The 18,468-nt window shown below is 40.9% G+C and overlaps 1 protein-coding gene across 1 annotated transcript in view; it reads left to right on the forward strand.

Moving 5' to 3' along the window:
- Positions 1-18,468, forward strand: part of Usp24 (ubiquitin specific peptidase 24) — a 133,297-nt gene that overhangs the window by 99,101 nt on the left and 15,728 nt on the right. The window contains exons 47-60 of the mRNA XM_031378039.1: positions 292-433; positions 622-741; positions 1,107-1,327; positions 1,754-1,878; positions 2,285-2,426; positions 3,080-3,230; positions 4,596-4,691; positions 5,660-5,763; positions 7,125-7,238; positions 11,275-11,371; positions 13,482-13,598; positions 14,030-14,122; positions 15,603-15,705; positions 17,435-17,556. Coding sequence (XP_031233899.1) covers positions 292-433; positions 622-741; positions 1,107-1,327; positions 1,754-1,878; positions 2,285-2,426; positions 3,080-3,230; positions 4,596-4,691; positions 5,660-5,763; positions 7,125-7,238; positions 11,275-11,371; positions 13,482-13,598; positions 14,030-14,122; positions 15,603-15,705; positions 17,435-17,556 — 1,747 coding nt within the window. The remainder of the gene's footprint in view (positions 1-291; positions 434-621; positions 742-1,106; positions 1,328-1,753; positions 1,879-2,284; positions 2,427-3,079; positions 3,231-4,595; positions 4,692-5,659; positions 5,764-7,124; positions 7,239-11,274; positions 11,372-13,481; positions 13,599-14,029; positions 14,123-15,602; positions 15,706-17,434; positions 17,557-18,468) is intronic.

Genomic DNA, 18,468 nt, shown 5'->3' on the forward strand with positions numbered 1-18,468 from the left:
GAACTCGGGACCTTTGGAAGAGCAGTCGGTGTTCTTACCGCTGAGCCATCTCACCAGCCCTGACTTGTAGATTTATTTCTTAGTGCATTTATAAATGTTCAGTGAATTTTATTTCTTCAGTTTCTATAATTACTTTGTAGTCTTAAAGTATTTGTTGAAATTGATGGTTTTGTCAGTGTGCTTTTATGCTGAGGTTTGTCTAATCTGGCTGTTGCAGAGTGTGTTGAAGTTCAGGTCTGATGACAGTTGAATTGGTTCTCCATTCATGGGTTTCTGTCTTCTCCCAATCAGATATGAGCGTGAGGAAGCTTTCATGGCTCTCAATCTAGGAGTTACATCTTGCCAAAGCTTGGAAATTTCTTTGGACCAGTTTGTTAGAGGTGAAGTTCTAGAAGGAAGTAATGCATACTACTGTGAAAAGTGTAAAGAGAAGGTATCGCACTTGCCCTTTCCAAGAAACAGTGTTCGTCTGTGTGCCGCCTCCAGGAGGCCATTGCTAGCCTCTGCTTGCTGCTTCCAGTAGATTGTGCTGCTCTTTGTTTTTACATGGGCACCAAAAGCTTTTACATCCATTATTTCAATTTTCTCCAGAGAGTTAATTTGGTTTTTGCTTTTTCTTAGAGAATAACAGTGAAAAGAACATGCATTAAGTCTTTACCTAGTGTGTTGGTAATTCACCTGATGAGATTTGGCTTTGACTGGGAGAGCGGACGATCCATTAAATATGATGAACAAATACGGGTAACTTCTTTCCCTTCTTGAAATTTCTCTCCACCATGACCCTCCTGTCCTTCTTTCCTTCTCTTTCTACACCCTCTGTGTCCTCTGAGACGCAGTATGAGGGTGCGCAGCCCTCATTTGAGAAGCTGCTGCTAGTACAACAGGGGGACCTACAAATGTTGCCCTTTACTTCTGGAAGGCACCCTAGCCATGGTTATGAAGTACAATGCTTTCTCTGTGACACAGACAAACTGTCAGAGATGCCGTGTTCAGATGGGAGTAGAAGTCAGCCCTTCTCTGGGAAAGCATGACTCACTTTGACTTTACAAGGTACTACCCAGTACATTCCCATTTAACATTGATGTGTTCTTTTTGCTTTTACATAGTTTCCTTGGATGCTAAATATGGAGCCTTACACAGTTGCAGGAATGGCTCGCCAGGATTCATCTTCTGAAGTTGGTGAAAATGGGAGGAATATGGATCAAGGAGGTGGAGGATCCCCACGGAAAAAAGTTGCCCTCACAGAAAACTATGAGCTTGTTGGTGTCATTGTGCACAGTGGACAGGCCCATGCTGGCCACTACTACTCCTTCATCAAGGACAGGCGGTAAGGGTTCCCACAGAAGCCTCATGGTGTAGTTTGCCATCCATGCTCACCCCTGGAGACATCGTGGGACAGGGAGATAGGGTAGTGGATAAGACAAGGTTTTATAGCTCACATTGGCCTCAAGTTCTTAGTACTTCTGCTTCTATCTCCCAAGTGCTGGGGTTATAGGCATGCATCATAATGCCCAGCTATAAAGAAATCCATATTATACTTTGTTCTGCATCTTGAATTGATAATTTTTTACTCCTTTGATTTGAAAAGTTGTTTTAGAAACTGAAATCACTACACCTCTATTGCTATGTTTTTCTTTGATGCTCTTGATTAACTGTCACCTGCTTTTCTGTGCATAATCTGTAGAGACAAATGCAAGGGATGAACGTAATTGTTTTTAAATCTTAAAATGTTTATCTGATTTCTGGGCCCTAGGGGGTGTGGAAAAGGAAAGTGGTATAAATTTAATGACACCGTTATTGAAGAATTTGACCTAAATGATGAGACCCTGGAGTATGAATGCTTTGGAGGAGAATATAGACCAAAAGTTTATGATCAAAGTAAGTATTTATAAGTAGATATATTCCATTCATTTTATTTTTTATTATGTAGGGTTTTTTCAGATTAGAAGCTATATCCTTTATATACAAATACAATAGATTTTATTATTTTCTTATTTTTCTTATACAGAGATATGATTACTTACAGAAGACAATTCTAGCACCTGTGCTTTCAAAACCTCATTATGTAGTGTGATAAAGAAGTCTTCCTTCCATCTCCCACCCCAAGGGGATGCAACTTAACTTGCATTCTCGGCAACACTACAAAGACCCACATTTTACTTACACTTTGCACTTTGAAAATTTAGTAAATAAATTGCTGAGTCTGGAGGCCCTTAATTATAGATAATCACTCTAAAAAACATCTTATTTACCAAAAGTTCTCTCTTAACGTCTTATAAAATAGCAAACCCATACACTGATGTTCGTCGAAGATACTGGAATGCCTACATGCTCTTCTATCAAAGGGTGTCCGACCAGAACTCACCCGTGCTGCCGAAGAAAAGTCGAGTGAGCGTTGTAAGGCAGGAGGCTGAGGATCTCTCTCTGTAAGTTGCTCTGCCATGTGATTTCAGTGGGTATTGATAGGATCTTCAAAATATAATGCTTTTTTTAAAAGTTTATTTATTTATTTTATTTTTATGAGTACACTGTCTTTGTCTTCAGATGCACCAGAAGAGGGCATCAGACCCCATTATAAATGGTTGTAAGCCACCATGTGGTTGCTGAAAATTGAATTCAGGACCTCTGGAAGAGCAGTCAGTGCTCTTAACAGCTGAGCCATTTCTCCAGCCCCATAATATAATGTTTAATGCTTAAAAATAATTAAGCATAAGAGAAATTTTAAAACAAAAATAAGTTGTTTGTTTGTCGCTCCCCGGACTTTATTGTCCTGCCAAGAAATTACTTTGTATTTAGAAACATGCATATAAATTATTCATGGCAGAGGAAGAATTGTGATTTTTATTTTCAATCTGGAATTAAGGTATATATAGAATGCACTTTCTGTCCAAAGCATAATACTATAACCAAAAAGATTTTTTTATGGTCTTATTCTCAATGAATTTGCCTTTACTATATTGAATCAGAAACATATACAGTTTATGTTTAAGTACAGTCCCAGTATATAAATCTAGCAAGTTAAAAACAAAACAAACAAAAACCTTTTACACTTAACAGTTCTTTGATTTTTGTCTCTCAGGTCAGCTCCATCTTCCCCTGAGATTTCACCGCAGTCCTCTCCTCGGCCCCACAGGCCTAATAATGACAGGCTCTCTATTCTAACCAAGCTGGTTAAAAAGGGTGAGAAGAAAGGACTGTTTGTGGAGAAAATGCCTGCTCGGATATACCAGGTAAGAATTCCATGAACAAAAAGGGCTCAACTGGTTAGAACACTTAATTGCTCTTGCAGACAACCTGAGTTCAATTCCCAACACCCACATGGAGGCTTACAACCTTTACCTATAACTCCAGTTCCGGGGATTCAATACCCTCTTCTGACCTCCCAGAACAGGCACACACATGGTGCATATACATAAATGGAACCAAAATACTGATACACAAAATGAAAATAAATAAATCTTTAAAAGGGGCAGGAGTGCAGATAAATCATTCTCTAAGGGAGAAAATCAAGATGAATGTCAGAATCCATGTTTTAAGTTCAGAGCACTCCTGGTGGCTGCCTTCTGTGGTTACTGTTGTCATGGGCCACTTAACTACCCTCACTGTCCTGTGTCATCTATGCCAGATACAGAGGATTAGGGATAGTGCCACAAAGATGATCCAGGATGGCCAGCACCATCCCTGAGCAGACAAACATGATGAAATTATTTTATCTGAGAAAACAAATCAAGACCTAGAACCTTTCAGTTAAGACTAAGCCAACAATGACAGCTGTTGTTTATTAAATACCTGCTCTGTGCTACAGACTATAAACAAGTTTTAGTGGGGTTTTTGTTGTTGTTTTGGTTTTGTTTTGTTTTGTTTTTTGTTTGTTTTTTGTTGTTGTTGTTGTTTTGTTTTTTGTTTTTTTTGAGACAGGTTCTCAACTACCTGGCTGCCCTGGAACTCACTGTGTAGACCAGGCTGACTTCAAACTCACAAAGATCCTCCAACCTCTGCCTCCCAAGTGCTGAGATTAAAAGCATGCACCACCACACCTGTCTAAAGAGGTTTTTAGGAATTTATTAAGCTTTCTAAATCCATTGTAGAATAGGAGATATTACTCCTATTTTTCAGATGGAACTAAACAAGGCTGATTAAAACAGAGAAATGGTCCACCGTCTCACAAGGCAAGGGTTTGGATTCAAGACTGTTCACTTGCCCAGTCCAGACCTTATATACTGACAGCCCAAGGCTAAATAGTCAGAACCAGAGAATCTAAAGACAGTGTGGAGCCTTCAGAAGAAAAAAGAACTGGGCTGTCTGAGCCAGGGAGATGTGGAATTGCTTGTTCATAAACAAACAAAAACCAAAAACAAACATACCAAAAAATAAATAAGTAAATAAGAGATTAGAGATGGCTTACCTTTCTACAGTGCCTTAGATTTAAAGGAAAGATTTTTCTCCCACATTGTTAGAAAACTCAAAATTTGAAAAGGTAATTATAAAGTATTTGTTTTTTACATACCTTTATTACCTAAACATTTTGCTAGAAATAACCTTCCACATATTATTCTACCTGTTTGTTAAAAATGACTACTGATTTTGTTATGTAGATGGTGCGAGATGAAAACCTCAAGTTCATGAAGAACAGAGATGTGTACAGTAGTGACTACTTCAGTTTTGTTTTGTCCTTAGCCTCGTTGAATGCCGTAAGTAGCCAGTTGTAACTAAAGTACTAAAAAAGCAGTGGTCTCATCTCAGATGTTAGCATTCAGGCTAGGTGCAAAACTCCACTTCCTATAAATGTGTTACTTAGTGGGTGATACTATCATGCAGGCAGCTTTGGGCTCTACACTGTGAATGAGTGGTATAGGTTTGCACATACAGAATTTTTAGATTTTGTGACAAATTTGAGGGCTGTGGAGTTAGGGGCTATCAGGCTGAGGGCTATGGGGCTAGGGGCTATCAGGCTGAGGGCTATGGGGCTAGGGGCTATCAGGCTGAAGACTGTGGAGTTAGGGGCTATCAGGCTGAAGGCTATGGGGTTAGGGGCTATCAGGCTGAGGGCTGTGGAGTTAGGGGCTATCAGGCTGAAGGCTATGGGGTTAGGGGCTATCAGGCTGAAGGCTATGGGGTTAGGGGCTATCAAGCTGAGGGCTATGGGGTTAGGGGCTATCAGACTGAGAGCTATGGGGTTAGGGGCTATCAAGCTGAGGGCTATGGGGTTAGGGGCTATCAGACTGAGAGCTATGGGGTTGGTTTTTTACCAGTTGCTTCTGTGCTCTATAAGCTAACTGTAATCATATACTGTCAGACTCAAAATTAACTTTCCAGTACTTCCTTGTCTACAGTACCATTGTTAATAATGCCAAGAGAGGCAAAGACTGTTTTCTAAAAGGACTTCATTTAAAAATGAAGAAGCTATCGTAACTTTTTTAAATGAGTGTTTTCTATTATTAACTGGCTAGGCATTTCTTTTACCTTTGTGTTATGTGTAACCCAGGCTATCTCCAAGTGATCGAGGATGGCTCTGAACTACTTACCTTTCTGCCTTCACTTCCTAAATGTTAAGATTAGGGTTTTTCCTACTAACTTTATCATTTGGCATTATTACATTCTATAGGATATATAATGATGTGTAAGGTTTTTATGAAAACTCTCCTCTTCCCTCTCACAGACTAAATTAAAGCACCCGTATTATCCTTGCATGGCAAAGGTGAGCTTGCAACTTGCCATTCAGTTCCTTTTCCAAACTTACCTACGGACAAAGAAAAAACTCAGGTAAGGGTGCTGTGTCTTACTACTCTGTTACAGAAAACACTGCTTAATTCAATGAATTTATAGATTCTGCTTTTCAAAATATCGCAATACTACCTCACATAATCAGCTTACTGAAACATACCTTCGGTCTTTAAGAAAGGTTTAGTGAGGATTGATTTTTAAAGAACAAATTGCTGTGCTATAAGACATAAGTTTCATGTCTTTGAGAATTGGGTAAAATCATATCTGTCAATTACCTTCACAGGATTTTAAAAAGAAGAGAAAGCATCATTCTAGGCGGAAAGAAAGTGTAGAATAGTAAGCAGGATTTGCTTAAGGCCACCCATGAGTAACTGGTTAGTTGTATTTTTCTGGTACTTAAAAGGGACTTATTAAGACTAATCAGTAGGTGCCAGACCAGAAAGTCTGGGCTATGTTCAGTAGCAGTTCATGGAGGACTTGGACGCAGTATGTTCAGAGTGATAGTAAGAGCTCCAGACATGATCTGCATCTTAGTCATCACTGGCTTTTATCTCCAGCATCTGACAAGGTGTCTGGATCATTAAAGGTTCAGGGTTAGTAATAGTTGGTCCGTGAGTATATGACTGAAGGAGAGAGAGAGCTGGGGGTCTTGTAGAAAAAATACCTAGAGAAAGAGGAAACTGGTTAAAGTTGGAAAACCATTGAGCTCTGGCTAGCAAAGGGATAAGCTTTTCAAGTCTGGGTTTGGGGACAGAATTTTCAGCCAGACTCATGAAGAAAAATAATTAACAGTGGCAGCCTTATTTTATGTGTAATCACTAGAGTTACATGATTTTAAAAAGAACACGCTCTGTCCTTTACAGTCTGCATAGGGTTAAGTAGAGAAGTTCAGTTGGTATTTTGACTTGTGAAAATCACTCATCTCTGCATGTTATACTGTCACCATTTTGTCGTTGTTGAGGCACTGGGGTCTCAGGAGTGGTGTGAGATTATGGGTAGTATTGTCAGGCCATGTTTGCTCTGTCCAAATCTTGAACAAGATATTAATGATTTTAGCAATTGATATAAATCATAAGCTGTTCTGAAGGTGACACACACTTAGTTGTGCCAGACAAAATGTGACAGATCTGGCCTTCAGCAGTTGAAGTTGATGAGGAAGATATAAAAGATGAAAATCAGTCAAAGGTATAGGCACTGCACATGTGTCCTATGTGTGGGGGTGAGGATCACACCATACATAACCCAAGCATGGAAACGCTGAGTCATGAGCCAGCGAAGAGTTGATCTGCCCTTTGTTCCTGGCCACTGTGGGATAGCTAGGCAGACAGATGTGCGTGGCGGGTGAGATACACTCTATAGTTTCTTGCTGGATCCTGACATTGCACTCTGTTCTTTTAAAGGGTTGATACTGAAGAATGGATTGCTACTATTGAAGCATTACTTTCAAAAAGTTTGGATGCTTGTCAGTGGCTTGTTGAATATTTTATTAGCTCTGAAGGACGAGAATTGGTAAAGTAAGTATCAAGATCTTTTAATTAAAGGAACTTTCTATCTTTTCCTGTCACTTAGAGTAAAGCTTCAACTTGAAATCATTTTTCAGATTAAAGTCCATTTTTAAGCTTTTCACTGAAGTAGTAAGGGAATTAGTCCTCTCCAAAATCATCTGCTGGACTAGACTCTGGCCAGGGTTCAGTGACTGCAGAGAGTAGAAGGTGATAGCCGCAGGTGCTCACAGCTTGCAGCCCTTAATCCACTATGTTCTGACTCAGGAGAAGCATGCAAGTCCCTTTCCTAGGGTGCTCAGGCTAGTAACAAGGAAATAGGGAATCCGCGGCCTCTGTTACAGCCCTACTACTATACAGTCTAAGTATGCTTAGACTCTGGCCCCAAAAAAAGTTACCCATGGAACTATATTACCTATGTGCAGTAGGTAAATGAATAATCTGCCTTTTCACATAAAAATTCAAGATTCTCCAGTCACATTTATTATTTATACTTATTCCCAGTTGAACTCTTAAGAGTCAATTTCCTTATCCTTGGCAAGTTTACCACTGTATGAGGAGCCCAGCAAGACTCTCTCAATGTTATAAACCTTGTCCTATCTTCTTGGCCCCAGTAGGCTCTTTCTTCCCTCTGATTTGGTCCTCAAACTTGTCATGTGAGAAGAAGCCCGCTGCTTCTGGCAATAGCCTGGCCTTGGGTATCACAGAGGAAATGATTAATAAATGTCAAACAAGTGCCACAGCCTGTCTCATTCTAGGTTATAAAGCATGTGCCTCTCAGAATGAATCAATCTGCTGGCCTTCTCAAGGAACTCAGCTTCTTAAGTAACCCTCGCTCCATCTTTACCTTATAGACTTCCTTTTTTTTTTTTATGTTTTTTAAATTAGATATTTTCTTTATTTACATGTCATATAATTTCTCCTTTCCCAGTTTCCCCTCCAAAAACAAAAAACAACAACAAGAACAAACCCCTGTCCCCTCCCCGCCTCCCTGCTTACCACCCCACCCTCTCCCGCTTACTGGCCCTGGCATTCCCCTATACTGGGGCATAAAACCTTCACAGGGCCAAGGGCCTCTCCTCCCATTGATGACCAACTTGGCCACCCTCTACTATACACATGCTGCCAGAGCAATCAGTCCCACCATGTGTACTCCTTGGTTGGTGGTTTAGTCCCTGGGAGCTCTGAGGGTACTAGGTAGTTCATATTGTTCGTCCTGAGGGGCTGCAAACCCTTCAGCTCCTTGGGTCCTTTCTCTAGCTCCTTCATTGTGGATGGCTGTGAGCCTCTACTTCTGTGTTAGTTGGGTACTGTCAGAGCCTCTCAGAAGACAGCTATGTCAGGCTGGATTGTCCTTCCTTCAGTTTCTGCTCCATAGTTAGTCTCTGCAACTCCTTCCATGGGTATTTTGTTCTCCCTTTTAAGAAGGAATGAAGTGTCTACATTTTGGTCTTCCTTCTTCTTGAGTTTCTTGTGGTTAGTGCCTTGTAGACTTCTATTGGGTCACTTTGTCAGCATACAAATGTATTCTGGTATTTCTTGTGTTAAAACAGAAATTCAGAAATACAGGTCCCTTCCTACAAGGGAGCACAGTCTGGTGGTTGGATTTTTATTTTATTTTTTATGTTACTGGGATAAAACCAAGGGCCTCACACATGTAGGGCTAAGCTACATATGAACCCTGACCAGAGTTCTTATCTCATACATATTCCCTTTACCTCTTTGCCTCAGCTCCAAATATTCATTTGCCACTTGTTATCTCCATTTCTTTTTCCTATAAAATTCTGTGTGGTTTTTGAAACAGCTGTGTGACATAACTCCTTCCGGGAAGGTCTTGAGTGGGTCCCTCACACCACAGTAAAACTCACATGCTTTACTTGAGCTTCACTTGACCTCTCAGGCTCTCGGTACATGCTTACTCCTCACAGTCAGTCATCACTCAGGCAATCTGACAAGCCCCTCATGCCTAAGCCTCCTGTCTGGAACATGGTTCTCTCTGTTCTACCATAGTAATTGCTTCTGTTCCTTCAGATGTCAGCTTAGATTACACATACACAAAGACTGATGCAGGTGTGTCCTGTTGCTCTCTGTACTCCTTAGGGATTTGCCTGTCTCTTCTGCTGAGTAAGCTTCAGCTACTTAAAGATAGAATGAAGTCTGCTGCTTCCTTGCCATACACAGAGTGCCTTAGAATCTAAGAAAAATAATTTTTTATCTAGTTATTTCTCTAGAAACTCAGGCTCTCTCTCTCCTTCTCTGTCTCTGTCTCTGTCTCTGTCTGTCTCTCTTTCTCTCTCACTTTATTTGCATATGTGGCATGTGTGTATGCTTATGTATGTGTGTGTAGCTGGCTGCCCTTGTATATGGAGGTCAAGGACATGTTCAGGAGTGGAGCCACTCACTTTTTTTAAAGACAGGGTCTCATTGGTGTGCAGATTCATCTGTCTTCACCTTATATTCCTATAACTGTGCATTACCATGCCTTTTTCATTTTTAAAACATGGATTCTAGGGATTGAACTCATGTTTGCAGGGCAAGCACTTTACTGAGCTATGTCTACAGCCCACAGAACCTTAAAGACAGTTTATCGTAATGTAATTAAAATTATATTTAATGTAATTAAAATGTGTCTTCACCAGCACACATGGCACACACAAAGTCAGAGAGAGCGCAGGTGAACATGCCTTCTCTTAAATGCTTGGGACCGGACTACTTTGGAAATTCATTGAATTGAGGGATATTTACATTTTTAGAGATATGTCTCAGGATGGAACACAAATGCAAATATTTATTCACTTTTGTTTTATTATCTAAGTATATACATAATCTGGAGATAATTCTATACAATAATGTTCATCTTTTTTAATGCTAAACAGTCTCATGGCATAGTATTTTCCAAGAGTGACATCATATTGTCGTCCAAAGATCTCAGATTTTACTGCATTTTGGAGTGAGGGTAGGTAGTTGAGTTGTACAAATATTTCTCTAACTGAAACATGAAGATAACAATGGCCTCTTTCATAGCAGCACCCCATAATGGTTCTTTCTCTATACAGGTTTTTAACATAGTTTTTCTGGGGTTTGTAATAGTGAATGTTCTCAAATTGACTTAAATTGTAAACCACTAAGCACAAAGGATTCTTTCCATCCTTTAGACACTTACAGACAGAATAGAGCTAGGCAGAAGGATTCTGTAAAGCCCTCTCTTACTGTCCTAGTTCTCCCCATGAATGGAGTTGGCTTTCCCTTCTGATATAAAGACAGTTCCAGACACAGAATTCACTAACATTTTTCAGTGTATGTCTCTATCACATAAAGGAGTTTGGCATTTTCCAGCATAAGCACCTTATCATCTTCAAACCAAACAAAATTAAGAATTCCTTCATATCTTCTTACACCCCACTCAGACTTCCCCCCAATTACCTTAGAAATGTCATCTTGCACAAACCCAGGTCCTACAGAGTCCACACAGAGCTTCCGTGTGTGTCTCTTATGGATGCTAACCTTTAGTACTGGCATCCTCTGCCCTCCCCACATTTGTACAGGTCCACATCCTACAGAGTCCACACATGGGCTTTGCTATGTCTCTTCTGAATGTTAACCTTCAATAGTTGCATCCAAGTCTCCCCTTTGTCTTGCTCTTCATTTTGGAGGAGACTGGCCACTTGCCTGCTAGACTTCCCTCCTGCCCCCCATTCTAGATCTACTTTCATTCTTTAGTGTTACACTAGGAAATATCCAGCATTCGTCAAGCATTCATGCATCTGGTTAAGTCCTACTGCAAATGTTATAGGTGTCTCTTGTCCTTAAAGCATTTGAGTTACAGCTTAGAATCTTGGTGAACTTTCTTCTGGTTCCCAAATCTTGTTTACAGCATATGGAGTGACCTGGGGAAGCCCAGGTACCTGTGGGCCTAGAAGCCCTCAGGATACTTGGACTAATACCTCTGAGTCATTTCACTCCATGACTGTTATAGGTTGGAGGTATGTAGAGCAGGTTAGGGTTATATACTTGTGTACTTTTTATATCCTGTTTCTATTTATTTTAGGGTTTTCTTGTTGGAATGCAGTGTGAGAGAAGTACGAGTTGCTGTGGCCACCATTCTGGAGAAGACCTTAGACAGTGCCTTGTTTTATCAGGATAAGGTTAGTCTCACTTGTAAACTTGATATATCCTGTTTTTATCAGATGTTCTCAATTGTATATAATAAGATGACCTAGAACTGGTGTTTGGACTGGTGTATTTGCCACATGGCACACATGAACACACACACACACTTTCTGATACATACTAGGATAGAAGGCATCCTTGCCCATCCTTCCTTATGTTCCAGATACCAGGATAGACTGAAAGAGTTCTGGTCTGCTTTTGTCTGCTTTAAGATCCCTGACCAGTCTTCTCTCAAGAAATTGTGTTAGACTCTATGAACTGAGACTAATAAGCATCTAGACACTTCTAATCTAGACCTTTTGAGTCACCCTTGGCTCTGTTTCCTCAAAAGCTGTTTTCCTGATCTGGCTGCTTTTGGCAGGCAAACCAGAGCCATTCATCCCAGTTCCTTCAGCCTCAGCCTTCCCTGAGCTTTGTTTGTTCTTCCTAACCCTGTTCTCTGCACTGATACCTTTGGAATCCTAATCCAGCCCGCACATGATAAAACAAACTATGGTGTTTTAAGGCTTGGGGAAATATGTGATGTACATTCTCAGTTTGTTATTAAGTCTCTCGAGTACAGCAGTTACTCCCAAGTTTGCTGTTTTAAACAGCTGATACTTCATGGAAAACTTTGAAAAACAATAGTTTCAGGATAAATTGGCTTCTTATAAACATTGGCTCCAGGCATTTTGTGCATCTGTGATTACAAGAATGACTGCTTCAAATTCAGATGCTGACTTTGTTATGCAACCTTGAAGGAGGATGGTCCAGATCTAGTTAGTCTCTGGGCCCCCAAGCACTTCCTGGAACTGGTACTACCTGTCCCAGCAAGCACTATTGGACCAGACAAGTTCAGGAGTGTTGCTCCACCAGAGGAACAGGAAGCAAGGAGCAACAAGTCAGATGTGCTCCTAGAAAGATCCTGAACGTCCTCTCAGTTCCGGAGCTGTTAGACTTACGTGCACTCTAGAGCAATAGTTTTCATTCCCGTAAACAGCAGAACCTCTCATCAAGCAAAACCATGCCTGATGCAGGTCCCTGCAAGCTGCTCAGAGAGCTTGACTACCATTGCCCTGAGAGACTCCTGTGGGGTTGTGGAAGTGATCTACCCTTAGAGTTACCTGGACTGTCTTACTTCTTCCACTGTGTAGTCCAAAGAGAAAAGCCAGGGTATAGGACATCACCAACCGTTTAAAGACAGAAGAGCAGCTAGTGGAAGACAAAGGAGTAAGGTATAAGCGTGGAAACTACTTCCTGAAGTCAGTTCCATTTGATATCCAGCTGTTGTATTTTTGTGTTTGTTTTCTCCACAATGGAAATTATACCTCTTGGCACCCACCATATTATTGTCCTTTGAAAATGAAGTACTATGTAAATGCTAACTTGTATTATTTATTATGGGTGTGACAGGTGGATGGGGTATTCCAGAAGTCTATGAATACCATCTTCAAAGGAATGAACAAATAAGAGTAGTGAGCCTGGTCTTAATGCTTGGATAACAAATGAATTTCTAGGGAGTTGTCCAAAAACAGTTGGGGTGGGAGGGGAAGCAGAAGCACTGTCATACCAAAATGGTTTCTAAACAAATAAAATGTTTTTCAAAGCTTTCCATGAGGCGTCAGCGGGCTTTCAAGTAAGTTCCTAGTGAGTCGGTATTGCCGTGTCATGTCAGGCTGTTGCTCTCCATTTGCTCCATTGGCTTGGTTTCTAGCCCTTCTGCCTGTGTCTGTGTTCTATTCTCTGCCTCCGTGACTGTAAAGAAACAGCCCAGTGGAGGGAGGGATTCAGAATCCATCTCCCCTTGACAGAGAGGTTGGCTCTGGAGACCATGTGACAACTGGGCCGGTAGGATCGTGGCCTGGACTCTGATACTTAGGCAGTCGCTCTAGCCTCTCTCTCACTTAGTTCTCCTACAGTACTGACACTCTCCCGGAAGGTAAAGGGATAACTCTGTTCTGCTCTCCAAAGCATAAACCCATCTAAATCAGACTGGGTTGTATCAGTTTCCCTTTGTTCTTATGGTGATTTACTTCAAATTAACCCTGTGATAGTGTCTATCTTGTCTTCTTTTTCTTTATATAATCTCCTTTCTCCTCTCCCCAGTTAAAAAGCCTTCATCAGTTATTGGAAGTCCTGCTTGCTCTTTTGGATAAAGATGTCCCAGAAAATTGTAAAAACTGTGCTCAATACTTTTCACTATTCAACACTTTTGTACAAAAGGTAAATACTGTTTTCTAATGCATTTTCCTAATACAGCAGATATGTAATCTAAAACTTATTTCATACATGGGAAAATGTTAGATTCCATTCTGTGTAGTTCTGTGGTTTCATTGGTGTTTCTAATTAAATCCAAATTAATGGATAATTTTACTTGTAAGAATTCTGATACACGTAGGTGTAGTTACCGACAGCAGTGTTAGGCAGCTGTGATGGTTTTGTAATCGGGTGGCAGTGGAAGGCTCAGAAGTCTTCAACTAGTCATTAACAAGTACTCGCTACACATAAGTTACAGCTTGATGTGTTACACCAAGTTATGGTGTATACACATAAGTTACTTGGTGATTTCTTAAAACTTCTCATCTGACTGTAATTTTAAAACAACTTTTTATCTGGCTGGGAGTATAATTTGTCATTCTACTGCCTTGTGACAGCAAGGTATTAGGGCTGGAGACCTTCTTCTGCGGCACTCAGCACTGCGACACATGATCAGCTTCCTCCTTGGGGTCAGTCGGCAGAATAGTCAGGTAAGGACTGTTTTCCTGGTCTCCGTGAGATGCTATTGCCTTTCATTTTGTGGATGATAAATGTTTTACTTCATTTAGTTCTGGGTGTTATTACTATGTAGGCCTTAAGTCTTTGGAGATCAGTAGAAGAGGAAGTTCAAATGGCCTTGGAGTTCTCTCCTTTCTTCCCTGGAGCTGTGAAATTTTTTAGAGTAGTTGGAAACCATCTGTGAAGCTGGACTGTTAAAAAACGAACTATACTGCAGTTTAATGTTCTCAGTCAAATGTTAGGAACGTATTAGTTCCCAGAGCACTGAGGGAGGTAGGGGTGTGGGGAAGGGGGGTGGATATTATGTCCATACCTGGCCTGGCCTGGTAGAAATCCTTATATAGCTCTGTTTTTCTTATCCATGTATTTCTTTTGATATATTTTTAAATGCGTAAAATGCTAGAATCCAATAATGGTAAATAGAGTGCTGCTTTTGTAGCAGTGTACACCTGGCCATTCTGTGGTGCCACAGTTTGCATGCACACAGCACTGTACACCTGGCCGTTCTGTGGTGCCACAGTTTGCATGCACACAGCAGTGTACACCTGGGTGTTCTGTGGTGGCCCAGTTTGGATACACACAGCAGTGTTACTCCCATTCTCTGTGGTGGTACAGTTTGCATATACATGCAGTGTTACTCCCATTCTCCAGGAAGAATTTTTGCTTAAGCACAACTGTGCTAAGTAACTTATACAAGATGACAAAGCACAGGTCTTGGTGAAATGGATCTAGGCCCAACTCTGGGGATTTCAGAGTCTGGGCCTTTTCACTGTGTGCTGTGCTTTGCATGGGCAGACGTGGCACTGACACTCGCAAGCTCCTCTCAGCCCTGTCACATCACCTGCTGCTGTCACTCTTAAGTAGTAAACACAGTGCTGACACATAGCGTGCTGTGGTGTTGACTGCTAGGATTTGCAGTGCTTCTGACCCTTCACACACACCGAGGACTGACTTGAATTCTCTGTATTTGCACTGCACATGCAGTCAATATTATCTTGCATTTGTGGAATATACTACTTTTAAAATATCTTCATTTTTAATATTTCACTTGATCCTCAAAACCACAAAGTGGGCAGAGCAGGTAGATTATCTCTGCCATTACATGAAGCACTCTTAGGGAGCTTATATCCATTTATACAAAACACTGGAGGTACCACAGGGCCAGGCTTCCTATCCTCTAGCTTCATGGTTTTCCATTACACCAGGCTCTGGAAAATTGCCCAACCTATAGTGTATACTTAGTTTTAGAATCTGAGTTAGTGTTTTCTAGAATCTGAGTTAGTGTTTTCTTTCTAGGGAGCAAACCCTTTGAAGATGCCTTTAGACCAGTGACTTTATATGTTGACCTCTTCCACTGTGGCTATCAAGAGATGCTATGGTTTAATAGATCACCAGCTAGCGCCCCCTCTCCCACCCAACACAGAAGCATGTTTGCATTTTCTCTATTGTCAGATACGCCGATGGAGTTCAGCACAAGCACGGGAGTTTGGGAATCTTCACAACACTGTTGCCTTGCTGGTCCTGCACACAGATGTCTCTTCGCAAAGGAATGTTGGTAAGTGTGACCACACCTTCCCACATCAGAAGCATGAGAAGTGGTTTTCATCTTAGGGACTGAATGAATAGTATTTGTTTCTCAAATGACTATTGATATTTGGGGAGTGCTTAAAATTTTTTTTTCAATTAATTCTAAACCTCACCTTATTTAACCTAGTTTATTGATAACAACAGAAGATAAGTTAATTGCTAATTTGGAGCAGAGAGAAAAAAAGGTTATTTTAAAGTACTCTAGGATTAAAGTCTAATTCAGAGTTCATCACCATAATGTAACAACTTATATACAGTAGGAAAATAGTCAAGATATGAGCTATTGTCTCTTAGCTGTGTGAACCTGACCAAGCCACTTCACCTTTCTGATCCTTCATACAAAATGAAAATAGTTTAAAAATAACTTCCAGGTATAGTAAGGATTAATTAGATAAAATACCAAAGTCCTTTGTGAAAGCAAAGGTGATTCAAATGTAAGTTCGTGAAATCTTTTTTAATATTTTAGAATTGGAAATGTGTCCTGTTGTCCCCCACCAATGGCACAGTCACAGAAACACCCTTGTACTATATAATTATCCAGTATCCTAATCATACACGTGTGCTGTGTTGTATACAGTCCCTAGGTTTGTCCTGACAGTCACACAGTAATCCTACAAGGCAGCTAACTATATGAGTGTTTTCTGTGTGCTTGTATTTACTGTGCTCCTTCCCCACAGCGAACTCGAGAGATGCTGTATCCCCTTCTGTAGATGAGAAAACATAAAGACACGGGTTCACAGCCATAAGTGATAGACTTCTACATGTGGTGGTAATGTGTATAGTAAAATCTAAAGGCAAGAAATAAGGAAGATTCCAAAGTGCATCATTCCAGATGAAAGAGACTTAAAAACTATATAAAGGGACATTAAAGGACACACAAATGGAGTTCTAGTTTGCTTTCTGTTGCTGTGGTAAACACCACCTTACGGGGAAGGGGGAAGGGCTTACAGGTTATAATCCATCATCAGGGGAACCCAAGGCTGGAACTCAAGGCAGGAGCTTGAAACAAACCAACAGAGGAGTACTGTTTACTGGTTTGCTACCTTCAACTCGCTTAGCCATCTTTCTTCCACATCCCAGGTCCACCTGCCCAGGAGTGGGATTGCCCCTGGTGGGATGGGCCCTGTTGCATAGATTAGCAATTAAGAAAATGCCCTGCAGGCTAATCTGATCTGGGCACTTATTTACTTGAGGTTCTTTCTTTCAGGTGACCCTTGGTTACTGTCAAGCTGACAGCTAAAACTCTGACCCGTGGCGTGAATCTAGCTTGCTTTCTACACCTGAGTGATTAAGCTCACAAATAAAAGGCTGCTATGTTGTTTGAGTTCAAACAGTTTTACAACAGAAAATCCGAGTGTGTGTCCTCAGTTCTCTAGACTCAGCCCTGCAGTGTGGCTTGAGTCTGCCTTAGCGTAGGTGGTCTTTTGCAAACAATTGTTTAGAGAACAGTGACTTGTTCAGTGTCTCTTTGCTAGCAGCTTTGGCTACTTTTTCATAGCTGTTGCTGAGGCGAACTTTGAAGAGAATAGGATTTTGTCTACATAGCTCATTGGTCCAGTAGACTGAAGGATTGAGTTGTAAGAATATAGCAAATAGTGTGTGCAGATCTGGAGCTTTGCCCTCTGGTGGACGTTTCGTGGAATGCGTCCGAGTGAGACAGGTTGTATTTTGTGTTTTGTTTCTTGGGTCTCCTAAAGCTCCTGGAATATTTAAACAACGACCGCCTGTTAGCATTGCTCCTTCGAGCCCTCTGCTGCCCCTCCATGAGGAGGTAGAAGCCTTGCTGTTCGTGTCTGAAGGGAAGCCTTATCTGTTAGAGGTAGGTAGCTGCTGTGCTGAAGCGGTGTGCCTGTGTGTTAGTTCCTCCTAGTTGAGCAAAATCCTTTTGCTGGTATATTTTTCAAGTTTCTCTAATAAAAGGAAATGTAGTTAGGAGAAGAAATGCTTATTTTCCATACACATTTCAAAAACATTAAAGATGAGGCCTACTGAATGGCAGAGAGCCCAGCATGCTCCCTGTATGTACGTATACAGAGATGGATGGCTGAATGGGTGGATGGATAAATTTGTTAAGTGGGCATTATTCATCTTCTTCAACCAAGAACCTACCCCGAAGGCTCCAGAGAAGGTGAGTGACAGTTCACATGTAAAGTGCTTAATTACCAAAAGATTTTGTCCCTGGTCTGTCTCTCCCCGGTCCAAAACACTGCAGCATAGAAGCATGTGTGTGTGAACCTTGTGTTGGGAGGAGAGGCCCTTGGTCCTGTGCTTAATGTCCCAGCGCAGGGGAATTCTAGGGCAGGCAGGGAGGCAGGCATGGGTAGGTGGAGAGCACCCTCATAGAAACAGCGGGGAGGGTGGATGGGATAGGGGGTTTGTGGAGGGGAAACCAGGAAGGGGGATAACATGTGAAATGTAAATAAATAAGATAACCAATAATTTTTTTAATTAAAAAAGTATATATATGATTATGGGCTGTTCCCATGTCTACACAGGGCATACACTGTGTGCCTCATCTCCAGCCAGCTCTCGTTCCATCCAGAGCTACCTTCCTATGAATTCTTCCAGAATCTATTGTAATATGGAAATAACTTGATGAGCAACATATTTTTTTTTAGTTTAACCTTATTTCCCTATCATCAGTCATTAGTCTCTCATGAGAATGCTTGCATTTGAAATTTGAAAATTGGTGATTTTTTTTTTTTTTTTTTTTTTTTTTTTTTTTTTTTTT

Source organism: Mastomys coucha, unplaced genomic scaffold (assembly GCF_008632895.1).
Source record: "Mastomys coucha isolate ucsf_1 unplaced genomic scaffold, UCSF_Mcou_1 pScaffold18, whole genome shotgun sequence".
NCBI lineage: Eukaryota > Metazoa > Chordata > Mammalia > Rodentia > Muridae > Mastomys > Mastomys coucha.